A 17373-nucleotide genomic window follows, 5' to 3' on the forward strand; every position below is an offset into this window, starting at 1 on the left:
TAACATCACATAACCTTATGCTCTATCCGCATCACCTCAGCCCAATGTCTGGTGTTCCCACCCAGTGTCCTGTGATCCCCCACACCCAATGTCCCGTACTCCTACGGAGGTCGTGGGTGACTGCGCAGTCACTAAATGAATAGGCCTGTTGGTGCACTTATAATACTGAAGTACCTTCTGAGCACTCCGATGCTCGGGACCGAAACACACTTCTAAAAGGGTCAGACGTCCATCTGATCCTATCCAGGTACTTCTCTCCGTGGACCCCAACGAGGGTCCCACCGCTTCCCGGGAACTCAACCGAATCACGGCAACACCAACCGCATGGGAACAGCAACCGCCGCAATCCCTAATTAACCCTATCAGGACAGGAACCCTAACCTAGGGCCTGTCCCTGATGAACCGCAACCTGGGATGGCTTGGGGAAAACTCCTATGGCCTGTGGAACAATAACCTGCCCCCCCCTTCCCCTAGCTACCCAGTCCTATCTGTCTCACTAACAACTAGCTATTAACTAGCTAACAGTCTGCAGCAGACACACAGCTCACACTGTCAGCCTGCAGACATCCACACACGCTGCACACACTGCGCCCAGCACATGCAGCAACACACACAGAACGATACACACCATTCACTGGAACCCGCAGCAAATCCACTGCTCACACGCTGTGCCTATTTGCCAGTGCGCACAGCCCTATCCGCTGTGGCACTGCCAAACTGCACCTTCCGCACCTAAGGGTAACCTCCTTATCTAGGGCCGTCCCTCTTCAGTTACCCCCTGCCCTTACCGGGAATTGGGGCCTGCCTGGGGACCTAAGGAGAACCCTTACCTGGTGCCGGAGCCACTCTCTCCCTGCACCCTTCCTTCTCCTTCCTCTGCCTCTGCCTGACTGACTCAGCAAAGCCCGGGAAATGTATCTATATTCCCGGGCTGAGCTTCCTCCAGCCCTATTGGCCGCAATAGAACACCTGACCTTTGTCTCCCTATGCCTCCTGGGAATTGTAGTTCCCAGGGGGCTGCCTAAACACTGGGGCCGCGTGCGCACTTGCCCTGCGCATGCGCGAACCCCTAATGGCCGCCTCAACCTCTTTCTTCCCTGTCCTTCCCCTACACCCTTGCGTTCTGCCGGCGGGTCCACTGCTGCCTCCGGCGGCACCCGCGACCACCCGGTAAGCGCGGAGGGAGGTCAGGGAGTTTAAATTTACCTCTGGGCTACATTCTCCCCCTCGCAGAATCCCAACGCCCTCGCTTGGGTAGCAACCATACAGTGGATTATATAATGGAAAATGCATTGTAACCGATACATCACACACAAGCAATTCCCCATTTGTACCCAACATACCCGCATGGATACCCGAGGCCAGCTGAGTCTCAGAGTGGAGTGCCCCTAACAGACTGGGTGAGGGTATCCCACCTTGACTCCTGTGAGTCTTTTGGAGCTCAAGACCTGTCCCTTGCAACAACCCACCTTCTCCCTCTCGCAGAAAAAAATGTACGGGGTCCTGGGTGTTGACCCTTGCCGGATCCGCCGGTCTCGTCTCACGGGAGACAGGGAGGCTCAGTCTCTTGCCTCGGTCCACCACATGGCGAACATAGCGCTCCATCGCGCACCTGGGAGAGGCCACAACTACCAGAGCGGTCTCAACACAGTCCTTGTTCGCTCCAGCAATCCCTTTAACGGTGACTTCTTCCGCGGACGGCACCACTTCTTCGGGTAGGCCCGGGTCTTGAGAAGGCCAAGCTTGGAGACTCCTCATGCAGGAGTATGTGTAGCTCCGGTCCGCTACACCGGATACCTGGATGAGGTCGGATTCGTTCCATGATCCGCAGAGATCTTCTGGGGGAGACACCTCCACCAGGACGCGATGACGGGGTGAGCCCATCGCCCGGGTGACCCTACCTCTGGAGTCACCAGGCTCCACGATCACCAGGGAGCTCACACCCGACACCCCTGGGGCAGTCAACTTACCCCTATCGTTGTCGGCAGGTACTGATCCCAAGCCTGGGACCGCTGGTACCTCGGTGGTAGGCCGGACTGGCAGTTGCAGGGCACACGGGCCCACATCATGGTCTGCATCAGTTGAGGTGGTTGCCTCGGTGACCTCACTGGAGTGGTCTGCCGGCAGGCGCATCACCACGCTCAGTTGGTCGCTAGAATCACCACACATGGGCGGGGGTATAAACACCTTACCCTGGCCTTCCGGGATCTGTGGTTCTGGTCTCGGTGGTTCCTGCTCGGGAACCGGGTCTGGAACCGACATCTGGAGCTCCGACATCTGGAGCTCCGCCTTCAGCGGCTCCGGCTCAGCGTCTGGGAAGTTCATGTGGGTACACGGGCCCTCCACCACCTCCATTGCTGAAGTAGAAGCATTAGTAGCGGCCTCACCCACCTGGGTAGCACCATAAGGCGCATCTTTCTCCGCAGGTTCCGCCATCAGAGGTTCCTGCTCTTCCATTTGCATGTCCCCTTGGAGAGGGTCTGCATCAGTTGTCTGGACACACGGGTCCCCTGAGGCCTCTGGAATTAAGACAAACTGAGGACAAGTATCATTTACTGTAGGAGGGAGGTCCGACTCCTCCTCTTCTTTCTCGGCTGGTTCCGCCGCCTGGGGCAGGATAGGCTTTAGGAACCAGGCCCCGCAACACTCACATTGGGGCTCCCACGCCAGTGCCTCCCTCCGGGAACAGCCACAATTGAGGCCAAAACACTGGGTAAACGTTTCTCCGTCCACCTCAGTTGACCTGAAACCTAGCTGTAACTGAGATGGTTCGACTCCATCTTTAAGGGCTTCACTCAGGCAGGGGCACATTAGCATCGTGACCTCCATTCCTGGCAAATTCCAGGGCTCATACACATCAGGGTGTAACCCCTGGCAGTCTCTCTCATCCTCGGGGAGGGAACACTCCATTTCTGCAACAGAGTCCTCTGCCGCTGGCGGTTTGGGTTGCAGGAACTGTGCCGCACAGTCAGGACACTTAGGCCCTTGGGTCAGCTCACCAACGGCACACTCACATTCATTCAGACGGCCGTGCAGGCATTCTTCCCCGTCTACCACGGTCATCGTGAGAGCAACTGGTGACTCAGATGCTCCGCCCATCCAGCCATCCATCACCTTCCAGTCCTTTAACACACACGGGCATACCACCATTGGCAAGACTAAATGGGGGGCCCGTATGATCCTGTACAGCCAAGGGTGTTCTTCTCGGCATCCCTTGCTTTCCTTAGGGGGAACAGAAATTTCTGATTTCTGCTCAAGACACTCCCTCCCCCTGGTGGACTCTAGAGGAGGGGCAGCACAGTCTTTTGGGGAATGTTGCAAACTCGGTACTGAGTCACTCACAGTGTGGGGGCGGGGCTCGGGTTTTCCCGCCAGTCCTGGATAACTGTTGGCAACATTTTCCCGCGCGGCCGGGAACTTAGCACGTGGCTTCCTCCGCCTTGAGGGCTTCCCCATGGCGAAACAAAAATAGGACAATTTAGAAAAACATGTACAGGGCACCCCAGGTCTGATATCTCAGCAGCGCCTCCAAATGTAGCCCTTTTTGTGAACCGCCTGACCCACCCAATCTCACATTGGCCCCTCGTGGTCTAACCGGTTCCTTTCCCCGCAACACACCTGCTCTAAGGGACTACTGGTAACTGCGTAACACCTGTGGCTCCAGGAGATCTGAGCCTCCGCTAGCTGGGAGCCTGGGGAAACCCTTACCATTACCTGGTGCAGTGCCTCCACTTACCCAGGATCCCCGTTATGAAAGATAGCCCTGGGTAGGAAATACAATAACACTCATATGCAATAAACCAATAACTAACACTTTACTTGAGAACATATAACACAGTACATAACATCACATAACCTTATGCTCTATCCGCATCACCTCAGCCCAATGTCTGGTGTTCCCACCCAGTGTCCTGTGATCCCCCACACCCAATGTCCCGTACTCCTACGGAGGTCGTGGGTGACTGCGCAGTCACTAAATGAATAGGCCTGTTGGTGCACTTATAATACTGAAGTACCTTCCGAGCACTCCGATGCTCGGGACCGCAACACACTTCTAAAAGGGTCAGACGTCCGTCTGATCCTATCCAGGTACTTCTCTCCGTGGACCCCAACGAGGGTCCCACCGCTTCCCGGGAACTCAACCGAATCACGGCAACACCAACCGCATGGGAACAGCAACCGCCGCAATCCCTAATTAACCCTATCAGGACAGGAACCCTAACCTAGGGCCTGTCCCTGATGAACCGCAACCTGGGATGGCTTGGGGAAAACTCCTAGGGCCTGTGGAACAATAACCTGCCCCCCCCCTTCCCCTAGCTACCCAGTCCTATCTGTCTCACTAACAACTAGCTATTAACTAGCTAACAGTCTGCAGCAGACACACAGCTCACACTGTCAGCCTGCAGACATCCACACACGCTGCACACACTGCGCCCAGCACATGCAGCAACACACACAGAACAATACACACCATTCACTGGAACCCGCAGCAAATCCACTGCTCACACGCTGTGCCTATTTGCCAGTGCGCACAGCCCTATCCGCTGTGGCACTGCCAAACTGCACCTTCCGCACCTAAGGGTAACCTCCTTATCTAGGGCCGTCCCTCTTCAGTTACCCCCTGCCCTTACCGGGAATTGGGGCCTGCCTGGGGACCTAAGGAGAACCTTTACCTGGTGCCGGAGCCACTCGCTCCCTGCACCCTTCCTTCTCCTTCCTCTGCCTCTGCCTGACTGACTCAGCAAAGCCCGGGAAATGTATCTATATTCCCGGGCTGAGCTTCCTCCAGCCCTATTGGCCGCAATAGAACACCTGACCTCTGTCTCCCTATGCCTCCTGGGAATTGTAGTTCCCAGGGGGCTGCCTAAACACTGGGGCCGCGTGCGCACTTGCCCTGCGCATGCGCGAACCCCTAATGGCCGCCTCAACCTCTCTCTTCCCTGTCCTTCCCCTACACCCTCGCGTTCTCCTGGCGGGTCCACCGCTGCCTCCGGCGGCACCCGCGACCACCCGGTAAGCGCGGAGGGAGGTCAGGGAGTTTAAATTTACCTCGGGGCTACATAAATATTGATTTATAAAAATGTTTTAACAGGAAGTAATACATTGAGAGTTACCTCTCATTTTCAAGTATGCTCTGGGCACAGAGTTATGACAAAAAAGGGATTTAGGATTACAAATATACCATCATGCCAGGATTTATTTGTTATGGTTTATATTTTTAAAATGTCGCCATCGGGTCTTGGCTTGTTTCATACAGTATGTTTTTTCACAGGTTCCATCAGCGTGCGTGTATCTCCAGATGAATGAAGCAGGTGAACAGATGAAAAGCCCGAGCAGGCAGGCTACGAAAAGCACAAGAGAATCAGTGAACAAAACGGGAACCAAACCAGAGTGCCAGCAACAAAAGGTAGGTTTTATTCTTGAACATTGCAGTTGTGTCCAAAAAATCCTCTTACTGCTGTGCTGGCCTTTATTCTAAAACTTCTCAGGGGCATCGTGGTTCCATGTCCTGAATGCCACGCGGAGTAAATGATGCATCCCCCGTGCTCATGCTGTATTCACACCGCCCGGCACCCGCTGTTGAACTGCGGTTGATCGTTTAATTATAATGGTTCGGATTTGATAGGGGGAAAAACTTCACGTATCCGCCAGGTGGCAGCTATTCATGAATTGTAATGAATTATAATGTGTACACTGCTTGTGCTTCAGTAATGTGTCGACTTGCAGGTGTTTAAAAAAAACCACAGTGGTCCATTGTGACTTGACCTTGGTACTGAAGAAGTTACTTTATCAATTTAGGCGTTTCATAATAAAAACTCAATGCTCTGTGTCTATTTCACATTATTTCTCCCTGCGCCATTGCCAGGGATGGGAACAATGAGTACACCGCAGTACGTGTGCAAAAGACCTGACTGCACAAACGTACACGTAATTTGGTCAGTGTCAGGAGCCAGGTGCCATGCACCTTTACCTGCAGACGCACAGCCCCCCTACCTGCTCTGACGGCCTCTGATGGGGCTCAGGACTTGCACGCTCTCACGCGCACTAACGCTTCCTCCGCGAATGCGCGTGGCTCATCCTCGTGCTGGACGGCTTTCCCACGCGGGCGCACATGGGCTGAGGTCTCAGCGGAAGTTCCCGCCTCCGGATCGCACTCCCTTTGCGCGGCGTATGCGTGTGCCACGTTCCTGAGCTCTGTGGCAACAGGCACTGATTGCCCTCAGCACCCTCACCTGGCTTCCTCACCTTAGCCTATCACTGGCTCCGCACTGACACTCCCCCAGTTCCGCCTCCGGTTCGGATTGGACTGTCTCACCTATTTAGGCTCAGCAGTGCCACTGGCACATCGGCTGAGCATAAGCTTCCTGTTCCTGTGCTTACCTCTCTTTTCTCCTAGATATCCTGCCTTGTCTGGTTTGATCTCCCGTGTCCCGTCCAACGTTCCGGACTTCTCTTATCCTCACCTTGGCAAGTATTACGACTATTCTACTTTCCCTGCTCATGTCCTGGTGAGATTAACTACGCACACTCCAGACCGGATCCCCGTGCCTGTCGGTGGTGTTTTCTCTATTCCCATCTCAGTACAGAGGGTCTCGTCTAGTTTGTGGTGGGCACAGCGTGACAGTATGCTCAGCCCCACAGACATAGACCCCTCTGAGGTGGGAAACATCTTGGCGTCACATGCCACCATGTTTTCCAAATTAGAGACATTTTTGGATCAGTCCAGCCGCCGCATGGATTCACTGCTGCAGGATGTTAGATCCCGTACGGTCCAGGTGCAGAACATTTCTGCTCCCACTCCCTCGAGTCCTCCCACTGAACCACCAGTAGGTGCTTCGTCTACCGAACCCCGACTCACGTCACCCAACCGATATTTTGGAGACCCCTTGGAATGTCGCAGGTTCTTAAACCAATGTTTCATCCAATTCGAGATGACACCCGCTCGCTTCCCTTCTCAAGATCCAAAATAGCCTACATTGTTTCTCTTCTCACTGGTGATGCCTTGGCTTGGGTCTCCCCCATCTGGCAGCAGAGGTCAGATCTCACACAAGATATCGGGCGATTCGCCAAGGATTTTCGTCGTGTCTTCGACACCCCTGGGCATAGAGTGACAGCTGCCTGTTCCCTATTCCACATCATCCAAGGGACCTGCCCAGTGGCCAGGTATGCCCTGGAATTTTGCACCACTACTTCTGAGACGGGCTGTAATAGCGAGGCCCTGTCCTCCGCCTTTTGGCAAGGTCTCTCGGAATCGCTCAAGGACGAACTTGCTGCTCAAGAACGACCATCCGATTTGGAGGAGCTCATTGCACTCTGTGTTTGCATGGACCTGCGCCTCCAGGAGTGAAGAGCAGAATGTTCGCGACACCGAAAGCTTCCCATCAGACCGGGAAATGGCTTTTCCTCAGCAAAAAAAAGAAAATGGCTTTTTCTTCAACAGACCAAACAAAACAGTTTCTCTTTAGCAGACAGTCTATAAATAAGGCAGCTACCCTTTTTCTATGCAGGGGACAGACCTTGTATCAGTAATCTCTTCAGCAGTTTACTCCTCTCTCCTCAACAGCCAGCCCCCATGTGTCTACAGCCTGGGGTTTTTCACACCTTGATTAGGCAGCTAGGACCCAACTAATTGTCCTGAGGTTCCCAGCTGAAGTTAACCTAGTCACTGCTGCATTGCAGGCTAAACATATGTCTGCCAGGCATATAGCTGGTGGCTTTTATTTTCCCTGTCACACCTCCCTAGTAGGATCCTGATTCCCGTCTCTCTTGACACCGGGACTTTTTGCATTCCAGCCATGGCCTTCATCGACTCCGGATCTGGGGGCAACTTTATAGATCAAGGATTTGCCCAGAAGAACAACATTCCCCTCATCAAGAGGAAGGTCCCCGTGGGGTTAGAGGCCATCGACGGGAGGCCACTCTAACAGGCTTTCATTGTCTTTCGGACCATTGAACTGTCTCTCTCTATTGACAGGACCCATGTGGAGAGGATTTCACTCAATGTCATCCACTCGCCTTCTGAAGAGGTTATCCTGGGGCTTCCGTGGCTTCAACGCCACAATCCTCTCATCAACTGGACCAATGAGCGGCCCATCACTTGGAACACCCAGTGTGCCACTTCCTGTGCTCCCTCAATGCAACAGATTTGCAGTCTGATGACACCCATGGTGGAGCAAGTCTCCTTACCTGAGGTTTACCTGAACTTCCGTGATGTCTTTGACAAAGTCAAATCCGAGGTATTACCCCCACACCGATCCTTTGATTGTCCTATCGACCTTCTACCCGGTTCCACTCTTCCCAGAGGGAGATCCTACCCACTATCTCTCCCTGAGACCAGAGCCATGTCTGATTACATACAGGAGAATCTTAAAAAGAGGTTCATATGCAAGTCTTCTTCCCCTGCCGGAGCAGGATTCTTTTTTGTAAAAAAGAAAGATGGCACCCGCCGCCTTTGCATCGACTATAGAGGCTTAAACAAGATTACCCTCAAGAATCTGTATCCCCTACCATTAATCTCAGAACTTTTTGACCGTCTACAGGGAGCTACAATTTTCACCAAGCTAGATGATCGGGGCGCCTACAAATTGGTGAGGATTCGGCAGGGCGACGGGTGGAAAACGGCATTCAACATGCGAGACGGCCACTATGAGTACTTGGTCATGCTGTTCGGCCTTTGCAATGCTCCAGCGTTTTTTCAAGATTTTGTTAACGAGATTTTCAGAGACCTTCTCAATCACTTCATGATCGTATATCTCGACGATATTCTAATCTTTTCCAAATCACTCTCGGAGCACATCAACCATGTCAAGCAGGTACTAGTCCGCCTCCGTGAGAACCACTTGTATGCAAAATTGGAGAAATGCAAATTTCACCGAAGTTCTACTTCATTTCTGGGTTACATTGTCTCGGACTTTGGGTTCTCCATGGACCCCACCAAACTGAAAGCGTTCTTGGATTGGCCTATTCCTACATCTCTGAAGGCCATTCAAAGATTCCTGGGCTTTCTCAACTATTATAGGAGATTTATCAGGAACTTCTCGTCCATTGTCGCTCCCATTGTTGCCCTTACTAAGAAGGGGGTAACTTCGCCTTCTACAGCCACTCAATCCTTCAAACACCTTAAAAAGGCCTTCGTCTCGGCACCCATCTTGACTCATCCAAACACCAGCCTCACATTTACCCTTGAGGTGGACGCCTCGGACATTGGAGCTGGAGCCATCTTATGCCATAGGAAGTCTCCCCAGGCCAGGCTTCATCCCTGCGCATTTTTTTCTAAAAAAAATTCCACAGCCCAACAGAACTATGACGTCGGCAACCGCGTGTTATTAGCCATCAAGCTCGCTCTGGAGGAATGGAGACACTTGCTTGAGGGTACGGAGACCCCTATCAACATCCATACAGATCATTAAAACCTTCTTTATATTGAGACTGCCCAGCGTCTAGGAGCTCGTCAAGCCAGATGGTCACTTTTTTTTCCCGCTTTAATTATATAATTTCGTTTATACCAGGATCAAAACATTTGAAGGCCGACTCACATTCCCGTCAATTCAATGTCGAGGTTAAGCCGGAGGTCAAAATGGAGACCATCCTTCCAGCTAAATACATTCTTGCTGCTAATACCTTTGACGTGCTAGACAAAATTCTCGCAGATCAGGTCAACATTTAGGAGGGTCTAGAGGTTCCTGGCGGTCGTCTTTTCGCTGCACCTCGCTTTCACAGAGGATTCTGGAATGGGGTCACTCTGCAAGATCCGTAAGGACACCCAGGGCCAAGAGAACATCCGATCTTATCACTCGAACCTTGTGGTGGCCAAGGATTAATTCAGACGTAAAGGAATTTGTCAAAGCATGCCTTACTTGCTCCCGCAACAAGACACCCCGTAACAAACTCCAACGACTTCTACACCCCCTTCCTGTTCCCGACCGCCCTTGGAACCACTTGGCCATGGACTTTTTTGTGGAGTTACCAGTCTCCAAGGGTATGATTACCATTCTGGTGATTATCGACCGTTTTTCCAAGCAAATTCATTTCTTTCCTCTCAAAGTCAAAAAAGGGGGGGGTATCCTCCGGCGCGTGGTTCCACTTGTGATTCCGGGACACATGCAAAGTAAAATAAAGAGAGGGACCACAATCAGGGGTGGTTAAGACACAATAATGAACGTATGGAGTTCTATAAGGAACACACTTACATTTGGACAACAAATCTTCAAATGGGGATGGGGGGGACCTCTTGATGGTACCTCAAAATAGGGAAGAGAAGGGAAACATAGTATAACACTGTTTATTAACAACAAATTAAAAAGAAATTGAAAACTCACAAGCGGCCAATAATTAATGGCATAGAGAGGAGGTGTCTCCAGACTCCACAGATCGTCCTCCAGAATATTTGGTCGTCTCTTGTGGATTCTGTTCCAGCTGGTGAGATGGTAATGCGAGGATGCAGTTAACAGCAAGGGGGTCTTCCGGAACTCGTGCACAGACCGGATTTCCTCCCGTTTGTCTCTCTCCTTGCCGCAGCTCCCGCCTTCCGCGCATGCGCATGCGCTCCGGACGTAGTGCTGGCCAAACTGGAATTGTGCTTTCACTCTTCTGTACGGTGGCCTGTGATGCCCAAAGTCCGTCAGATGCGTTTCGCAAATTAGCTTCCTCAGTGACGTACAGTAGATTCATATGGGGTAACAGCACTATTTATATCCTGCAGACTTTAAATTGTCCAATCATATCCTGCTTCATTACTTTTCTCTTTTACGTATATAATTAATAGCAGCCCTTTTACGATCCTCAATCCATGTTACATATTAATAGACACATTGAATACATATGCATAACAGTAATGGTAATTCTATCATGCTTCATTTATACTAAAACAATAATTTACATACTTTCGCCTTCATGGAGTTCCATTAACCATCGTGTCCAATCGGGGCCCTCAATTTAGGGGGGGGGTGATTGGAGGTGCAGGGGGGGGGGGTGATTGGAGGTGCAGGGGGGTGATTGGAGGTGCAGGGGGTGATTGGAGTTGCAGGGGGGTGATTGGAGTTGCAGGGGGGGTGATTGGAGTTGCAGGGGGTGATTGGAGTTGCAGGGGGGGTGATTGGAGGTGCAGGGGGGGTGATTGGAGGTGCAGGGGGGGTGATTGGAGGTGCAGGGGGTGATTGGAGGTGCAGGGGGTGATTGGAGGTGCAGGGGGGTGATTGGAGGTGCAGGGGGGGTGATTGGAGGTGCAAGGGGGTCATTGGAGGTGCAGGGGGATGATTGGAGGTGCAAGGGGGGAGAGTGATGTGAGGTACAGGGGGGGAGAGTGATGTGAGGTGCAGGGGGGAGAGTGATGTGAGGTGCAGGGGGGGAGAGTGATGTGAGGTGCAGGGGGGAGAGTGGTGTGAGGTGCAGGGGGGGAGAGTGGTGTGAGGTGCAGGGGGGGAGAGTGGTGTGAGGTGCAGGGGAGGAGAGTGGTGTGAGGTGCAGGGGGGGAGAGTGATGTGAGGTGCAGGGGAGAGAGTGATGTGAGGTGCAGAGGGGGAGAGTGATGTGAGGTGCAGGGGGGAGAATGATGTGAGGTGCAGGGGGGGAGAATGATGTGAGGTGCAGGGGGGAAGAATGATGTGAGGTGCAGGGGGGGAGAATGATGTGAGGTGCAGGGGGGGTGGGATGTGTGTGGTGTGCAGGAGGGTATTCTGTGTTTGTGGAGAGGGAGTATTATGTGTGTGGGTGAGAGATGGGCGTATGAGAGATAGATGGGGAGTATCGCAAAGGTTGATAGTGAGGGGTTCTGGGGGAGATATGAGGATGAGGATGATGAGGATGAGGATGATGAGGATGATGAGGATGATGAGGATGATGAGGATGATGAGGATGATGAGGATGATGAGGATGATGATTTTACCCGTGCGGCCCAAATTTTTTTTCCTTGGAGCATTTCGGCCCTTCTCGCTTTACGAGTTGTGCAGGCCTGCCTTAGCCTATCACTGGCTCTGCACTGACACTCCCCCGGTTCCGCCTCCGGTTCGGATTGGACCGCCTCACCTATTTAGGCTCAGCAGTGCCACTGGCACATCAGCTGAGCATAAGCTTCCTGTTCCTGTGCTTACCTCTCTTGTTTCCTAGATATCCTGCCTTGTCTTGTTTGATCTCCCGTGTACGGACCTTGGCTTGCCTTTGGACCACCGCTTCTCTGGAACCCCGACCTTGATTATCCTCGACCCACCGCAACTCTCCTAACCTGAACTCGGCTCTCAGACCTCGTCCATTCTACCTTCTCCTGAACCGACTCCAGCGACTAGTACCTCCAACGTTCCGGACTTCCCCTATCCTCACCTCGGCAAGTATTACGACTATTCTACTTTCCCTGCTCCTGTCCCGGCGAGATCAACTATGCACACTCCAGAACAGATCCCCGTGGTTGTCGGTGGTGTTTTCTCTATTCCCACCTCAGTACCGAGGGTCTCGTCTAGTTTGTGGTGGGTACAGCGTGACAGTCGGCAATTAATGCAGCAGCTGATAACATGGCCACAGTTTGTCAAATCTATCAATATTTTTTCTCAAATTATGACTTTTACAAATTTTTACCTGATGCTCGTGTGTGGAAGCGTGCAATAAGGAAAAAGTTAAGTAGCGATCCGTGTTTTTTTCATATTGCCCCTGCAGATTTTTCCAGTATCTTTAATAATGGAGACTTCAAAAGAAGAAAGGTCAGATGTAATGAAAATAAGGTTCGTCAATCCCAGGCCAGCAATGTAACAGCGTCTGCACCGGTGCCAGCACCGGCTTATAATAACGGTCCGACTGTCAGTGAAAACCTGATGACCGGCAAACCTTGCTATCAGTCCCCGCCAGGATAGCTGCAAAACTTCCAGCCTGAGCCTGATTTCACGTACAGATACCAGCAAGCTTGGATGTACCAAAAAGATTTATAGCTTCATCAGCTGTCAGCTACAGGTGTAGCAGACCCGTGGTCACCTGTCATGTACGTGTATAATGAAGACTACGGGACTGACAGTGGCTCATCACCAGCCGTTTTGCAAAGTCTATAATAAAGGTAAATATAGTATAATTTATTACATTAAAAACCTGTTTTACAGTGCACTGCCTGTATTATACTAGAGTACATATTACTGTACTTACACTAGCTGCAGTTCAAGCTGCCGTGTTTTATTCTTTTTTTTAAATATCAATACATTATGCACACAGACAAGTGATTAGTTACTGCAGATCGGTCTGTTCTCCTGTAATCAACCGCTTTGCTCATGGTTATTTAGTTCTATTATTTTATTCACAATTTTCAGTGCCCGATAAATGGATTCTGCGAGCGCTAAAAAAACGAAACCCAATTCAATTGCTTTACAGTTGGAAAACAAAGCGCGTCATGACCCGGTATTCAGAGCAGTACGGCGTGCGAGGCTTTAGAATAAAGGCTAGCGCAGCTGTACGTGATTCGAGCACCAGGAGCTTTATCAAAGAGTGATTTACTTTAGAAAGAGACATACTATATGTATGTGCTGAGGAAGTGCCCGTCACACCTCCACAGTAACTCCCGGGCCAATGAGATGCACACACCACCAAAACTCAGGTGAAATCAGCAAGTCAAATGACCGCAGACAGAGAAACGGACACTCCCCCAGCACACCTCAAACTCATTACATTGCAAAAACATTATTTAGTTAAAAAAGTGTTACCTACTAAATTACTATAAAAAAAAGCTGTATGTGCTGTGCACGTGCATAGTAAGTGAAACTTCTTTGACTTTTGTCACAGAAATTGTATTTGTATTGGTGATGTTTTAATTAAAAATCAAAATACAATTTCATTGACAAAACTCAAATAAATTTTACTTATAATGCGCGTGCTCTGCACACATCCCTTGTATTAGCTATTTGCACTGTGTGAATTCCTCGTGTGTATGTGTGTCAGCCAGTGTGTGTGTGTCAGTCAGTGTGTGTGTGTGTGTGTGTGTGTGTATGTGTGTCAGTCAGTGTGTGTATGCGTGTCAGTCAGTGTGTGTATGCGTGTCAGTCAGTGTGTGTATGCGTGTCAGTCAGTGTGTGTGTGTATGTGTGTGTCAGTGTGTCAGTCAGTGTGTGTGTGTCAGTCAATGTGTGTATGTGTGTGTCAGTCAGTGTGTATGTGTGTGTCAGTGAGTGTGTGTGTGTATGCGTGTCAGTGAGTGTGTGTATGCGTGTCAGTGAGTGTGTGTGTGTGTATGCGTGTCAGTGAGTGTGTGTATGCGTTTCAGTCAGTGTGTGTGTGTGTGTGTGTATGCGTGTCACTCAGTGTGTGTGTATGCGTGTCAGTCAGTGTGTGTATGTGTCAGTCAGTGTGTGTATGTGTCAGTCAGTCAGTGTGTGTGTGTCAGTGTGTCAGTGTGTCAGTCAATGTGTGTGTGTGTGTGTGTGTGTATGTGTGTCAGTCAGTGTGTGTGTGTGTGTGTGTGTGTCAGTCAGTGTGTGTGTATGTGTGTATGTGTGTCAGTCAGTGTGTGTATGTGTGTGTGTGTCAGTCAGTGTGTGTGTGTATGTGTGTCAGTCAGTGTGTGTGTGTGTGTGTGTGTATGTGTGTCAGTCTATGTGTGTGTGTGTGTGTGTATGTGTGTCAGTCAGTGTGTGTGTGTGTGTGTGTGTGTGTGTGTGTGTGTGTGTGTGTGTGTGTGTGTGTGTGTGTGTGTGTGTGTGTGTGTCAGTCAATGTGTGTGTGTGTGTGTGTGTGTGTGTGTGTGTCAGTCAGTGTGTGTGTGTATGTGTGTCAGTCAGTGTGTGTGTGTGTGTGTGTGTGTGTGTGTGTGTGTGTTTGTGTGTGTGTGTGTGTGTGTGTGTGTGTGTGTGTGTCAGTCAGTGTGTGTTTGTGTGTGTGTGTGTGTGTGTGTATGTGTGTCAGTCAGTGTGTGTGTGTGTATGTGTGTCAGTCAGTGTGTGTGTGTGTGTGTGTGTGTGTGTGTGTGTGTGTGTGTGTGTGTGTGTGTGTGTGTGTGTGTGTGTGTGTGTGTGTGTGTGTGTGTGTGTGTGTGTGTGTCAGTCAGTGTGTGTTTGTGTGTGTGTGTGTGTGTATGTGTGTCAGTCAGTGTGTGTGTGTGTATGTGTGTCAGTCAGTGTGTGTGTGTGTGTGTGTGTGTGTGTGTGTGTGTGTGTGTGTGTGTGTGTGTGTGTGTGTGTGTGTGTGTGTGTGTGTGTGTGTGTGTGTGTGTCAGTCAGTGTGTGTGTGTATGTGTGTCAGTCAGTGTGTGTGTATGTGTGTCAGTCAGTGTGTGTGTGTGTATGTGTGTCAGTCAGTGTGTGTGTGTGTGTCAGTCAGTGTGTGTGTGTGTGTCAGTGTGTGTGTGTATGTATGCGTGTTAGTCAGTGTGTGTGTGTGTGTGGTCATCCAGCAGCAGGGCTCCACGTCCATCTCATCAATGCCCCAAAAGGCCAGCTTCACCTCGAAGAGGGGGCCGCACACATCGGCGGGGCAGTGCAGCTTGCCCGTGCGGTAGAAGTTGAGCATGTAGGCGAAGACACCGGGGTGGCGGTCGAAGAAGAAGACATTGCCCCGTGGGCTGCTCTGGAAGGGGCCTGGCACCGGCTGTAGCTCCAGTCCTTGTGCGTCTCGCATGCGAGCAGGGCCAGCCGGGTTCCTGGCATGGTCTTTAAAGTACTCCGGTAAGTCTCGTGTCTTGTATCCCCAACGTTGAGGATTATCCTCTTGTTCTCGTCAATCTGACCCATCTCGCTGGAACAGACATGACTCGCATGGAGGGCAGGTAAGGGTAGATTGAGTCCTGAAGGATTGCAGACAGGGGGCCCGCGAACGCCCGTGTCAGTGGAGGGCGGAATGGCGTAGTGTGGGGGGAACAGCGCTGCTGCCAGCCGCTTCTGCGCATGTGTGGTGTCCGTCAGCGGCGCCATCACAACTGCACATGCGCGGCCGTTACAGAACAGAACAGCGGCCGTTAGGAGCGGCGGCTATCGCCGCCGCATATGTCACCAGTCGTGGGGGAAGGTTTGGGGGGTGCGTGCGGCGGTCATTAAGAGCGGCACCGGAGCGGCGTCCATTACGTGACGTCACTTCCGTTTCACATTTCGTCCCCCATCTCTCCAGTTTTGTCCCATCAGGACTAGGTGCCACTAAAGAAGTTTCACTTCAAAAATTAAACTAAGTATTAATTGAAAATATCCAAAATAAAGAAAAAATAGTAAAAACCAAATCAGTACAAAACACAAAAATGCTGCAAGATGTTATCCATAGTAGTACCACATATCAGAAGTATAGCCCATACTATGAATGTAGATAGATATATAGATAGATAGATAGATAGATAGATAGATAGATAGATAGATAGATAGATAGATAGATAGATAGATAGATAGATAGATAGATAGATAGATAGCCGGGACACTTTTTGCCACCAATGGTTGTTATGGAGGGGAAGAGGTTGCACCTAGGGAACGCTCCAATAACGGAGGTTCCGCGTAGAGGGAGCCGCTATGTTGAGGTTGGCGCAGACCTGGCCCGGGAGGAGGTTGCGCATGTGCGGGGCGAGGTGACAAAAGCCCGCGAAGGAAGAAAGCTTGGATAGGAAGGAGGTTAGGGAACTACAGGTCCCAGCAGCCCCGCGGGTCCCCGTGACGTGCCAGGACCAATCAGGTGCGAGGAGGAGAGGAAAAGGAAGTAGGGGCGCGCACGTTGTGTCAGAGCTGGCTGTAGGAGGAAGGAGTAGGAGGAAGGAGTAGGAGGAAGGAGTAGGAGCTGCGGTGTAGGGAGGCAGTCCGCCCCTACCTAGGCCTCATGCCCCAGGCCCAGTTAGGCCCTGAGCCCCAGTAGTGTGGAGCGGAGTTAGGGACTGGCCGTAGACAGGTTCCGGATTCCCTTATTTGCTAAGTGATCGCTACCGGGACAGTTCTAACCGGCGGGAGGTCTGGGCTCAGACCCCGCTACTGAGTTGCTGCGTGTCTGGGTGGGATCGCCCCGGACACCCACGGGTGACGTCATCTAGGCCCACGCTGATCCTTTGTGAAGACTGTTGCAGGACCGGGTACTGGAGTGCCCGGCAGGTAAACGTCAAGTGCACCAACGGTACCATCACTCACTCAGGACACGGTGGCTGCGCAGTCACATACATATACATTCACTGTCTCACTTGAGGGTTGGGGACTTATTACAACAGGGAACTGGACACGGGGTGAGATCCCCCGGTGAAGGGAAGGGGAGAGTGAGCGTTCGGCAGGACGCTGAGTGTAGTGTCCCCTCAAAGAGGGACACCGGTTTATGATAAGAATAAGAGAGAGGTTGTGTCATTTAGTTCGTGCAAGTAAAGTTCATTGGTTAAGGTATACTGCTGTGTGTGTGTTCATGTACATAAGTTCCTGCGAAGAACCACTTCCCCTTGGGCGGAAGCTGTCGCAGGTG

The 17373-nt window shown here is 51.3% G+C and overlaps 1 protein-coding gene across 1 annotated transcript in view; it reads right to left on the bottom strand.

Annotated features, from left to right (window-relative positions):
- Positions 1-9673: 9673 nt before the first annotated feature.
- LOC142488125 (uncharacterized) overlaps positions 9674-17373 on the bottom strand; it is a 77357-nt gene continuing 69657 nt past the window's right edge. The window contains exons 4-6 of the mRNA XM_075588497.1: positions 15547-15745; positions 10320-10602; positions 9674-9742 (exon numbers count right to left, since the gene is read on the bottom strand). Of these exons, the coding sequence (XP_075444612.1) occupies positions 9674-9742; positions 10320-10602; positions 15547-15745 (551 nt within the window). The remainder of the gene's footprint in view (positions 9743-10319; positions 10603-15546; positions 15746-17373) is intronic.

Source organism: Ascaphus truei, chromosome 2 (genome assembly GCF_040206685.1).
Source record: "Ascaphus truei isolate aAscTru1 chromosome 2, aAscTru1.hap1, whole genome shotgun sequence".
Classification (NCBI taxonomy): domain Eukaryota; kingdom Metazoa; phylum Chordata; class Amphibia; order Anura; family Ascaphidae; genus Ascaphus; species Ascaphus truei.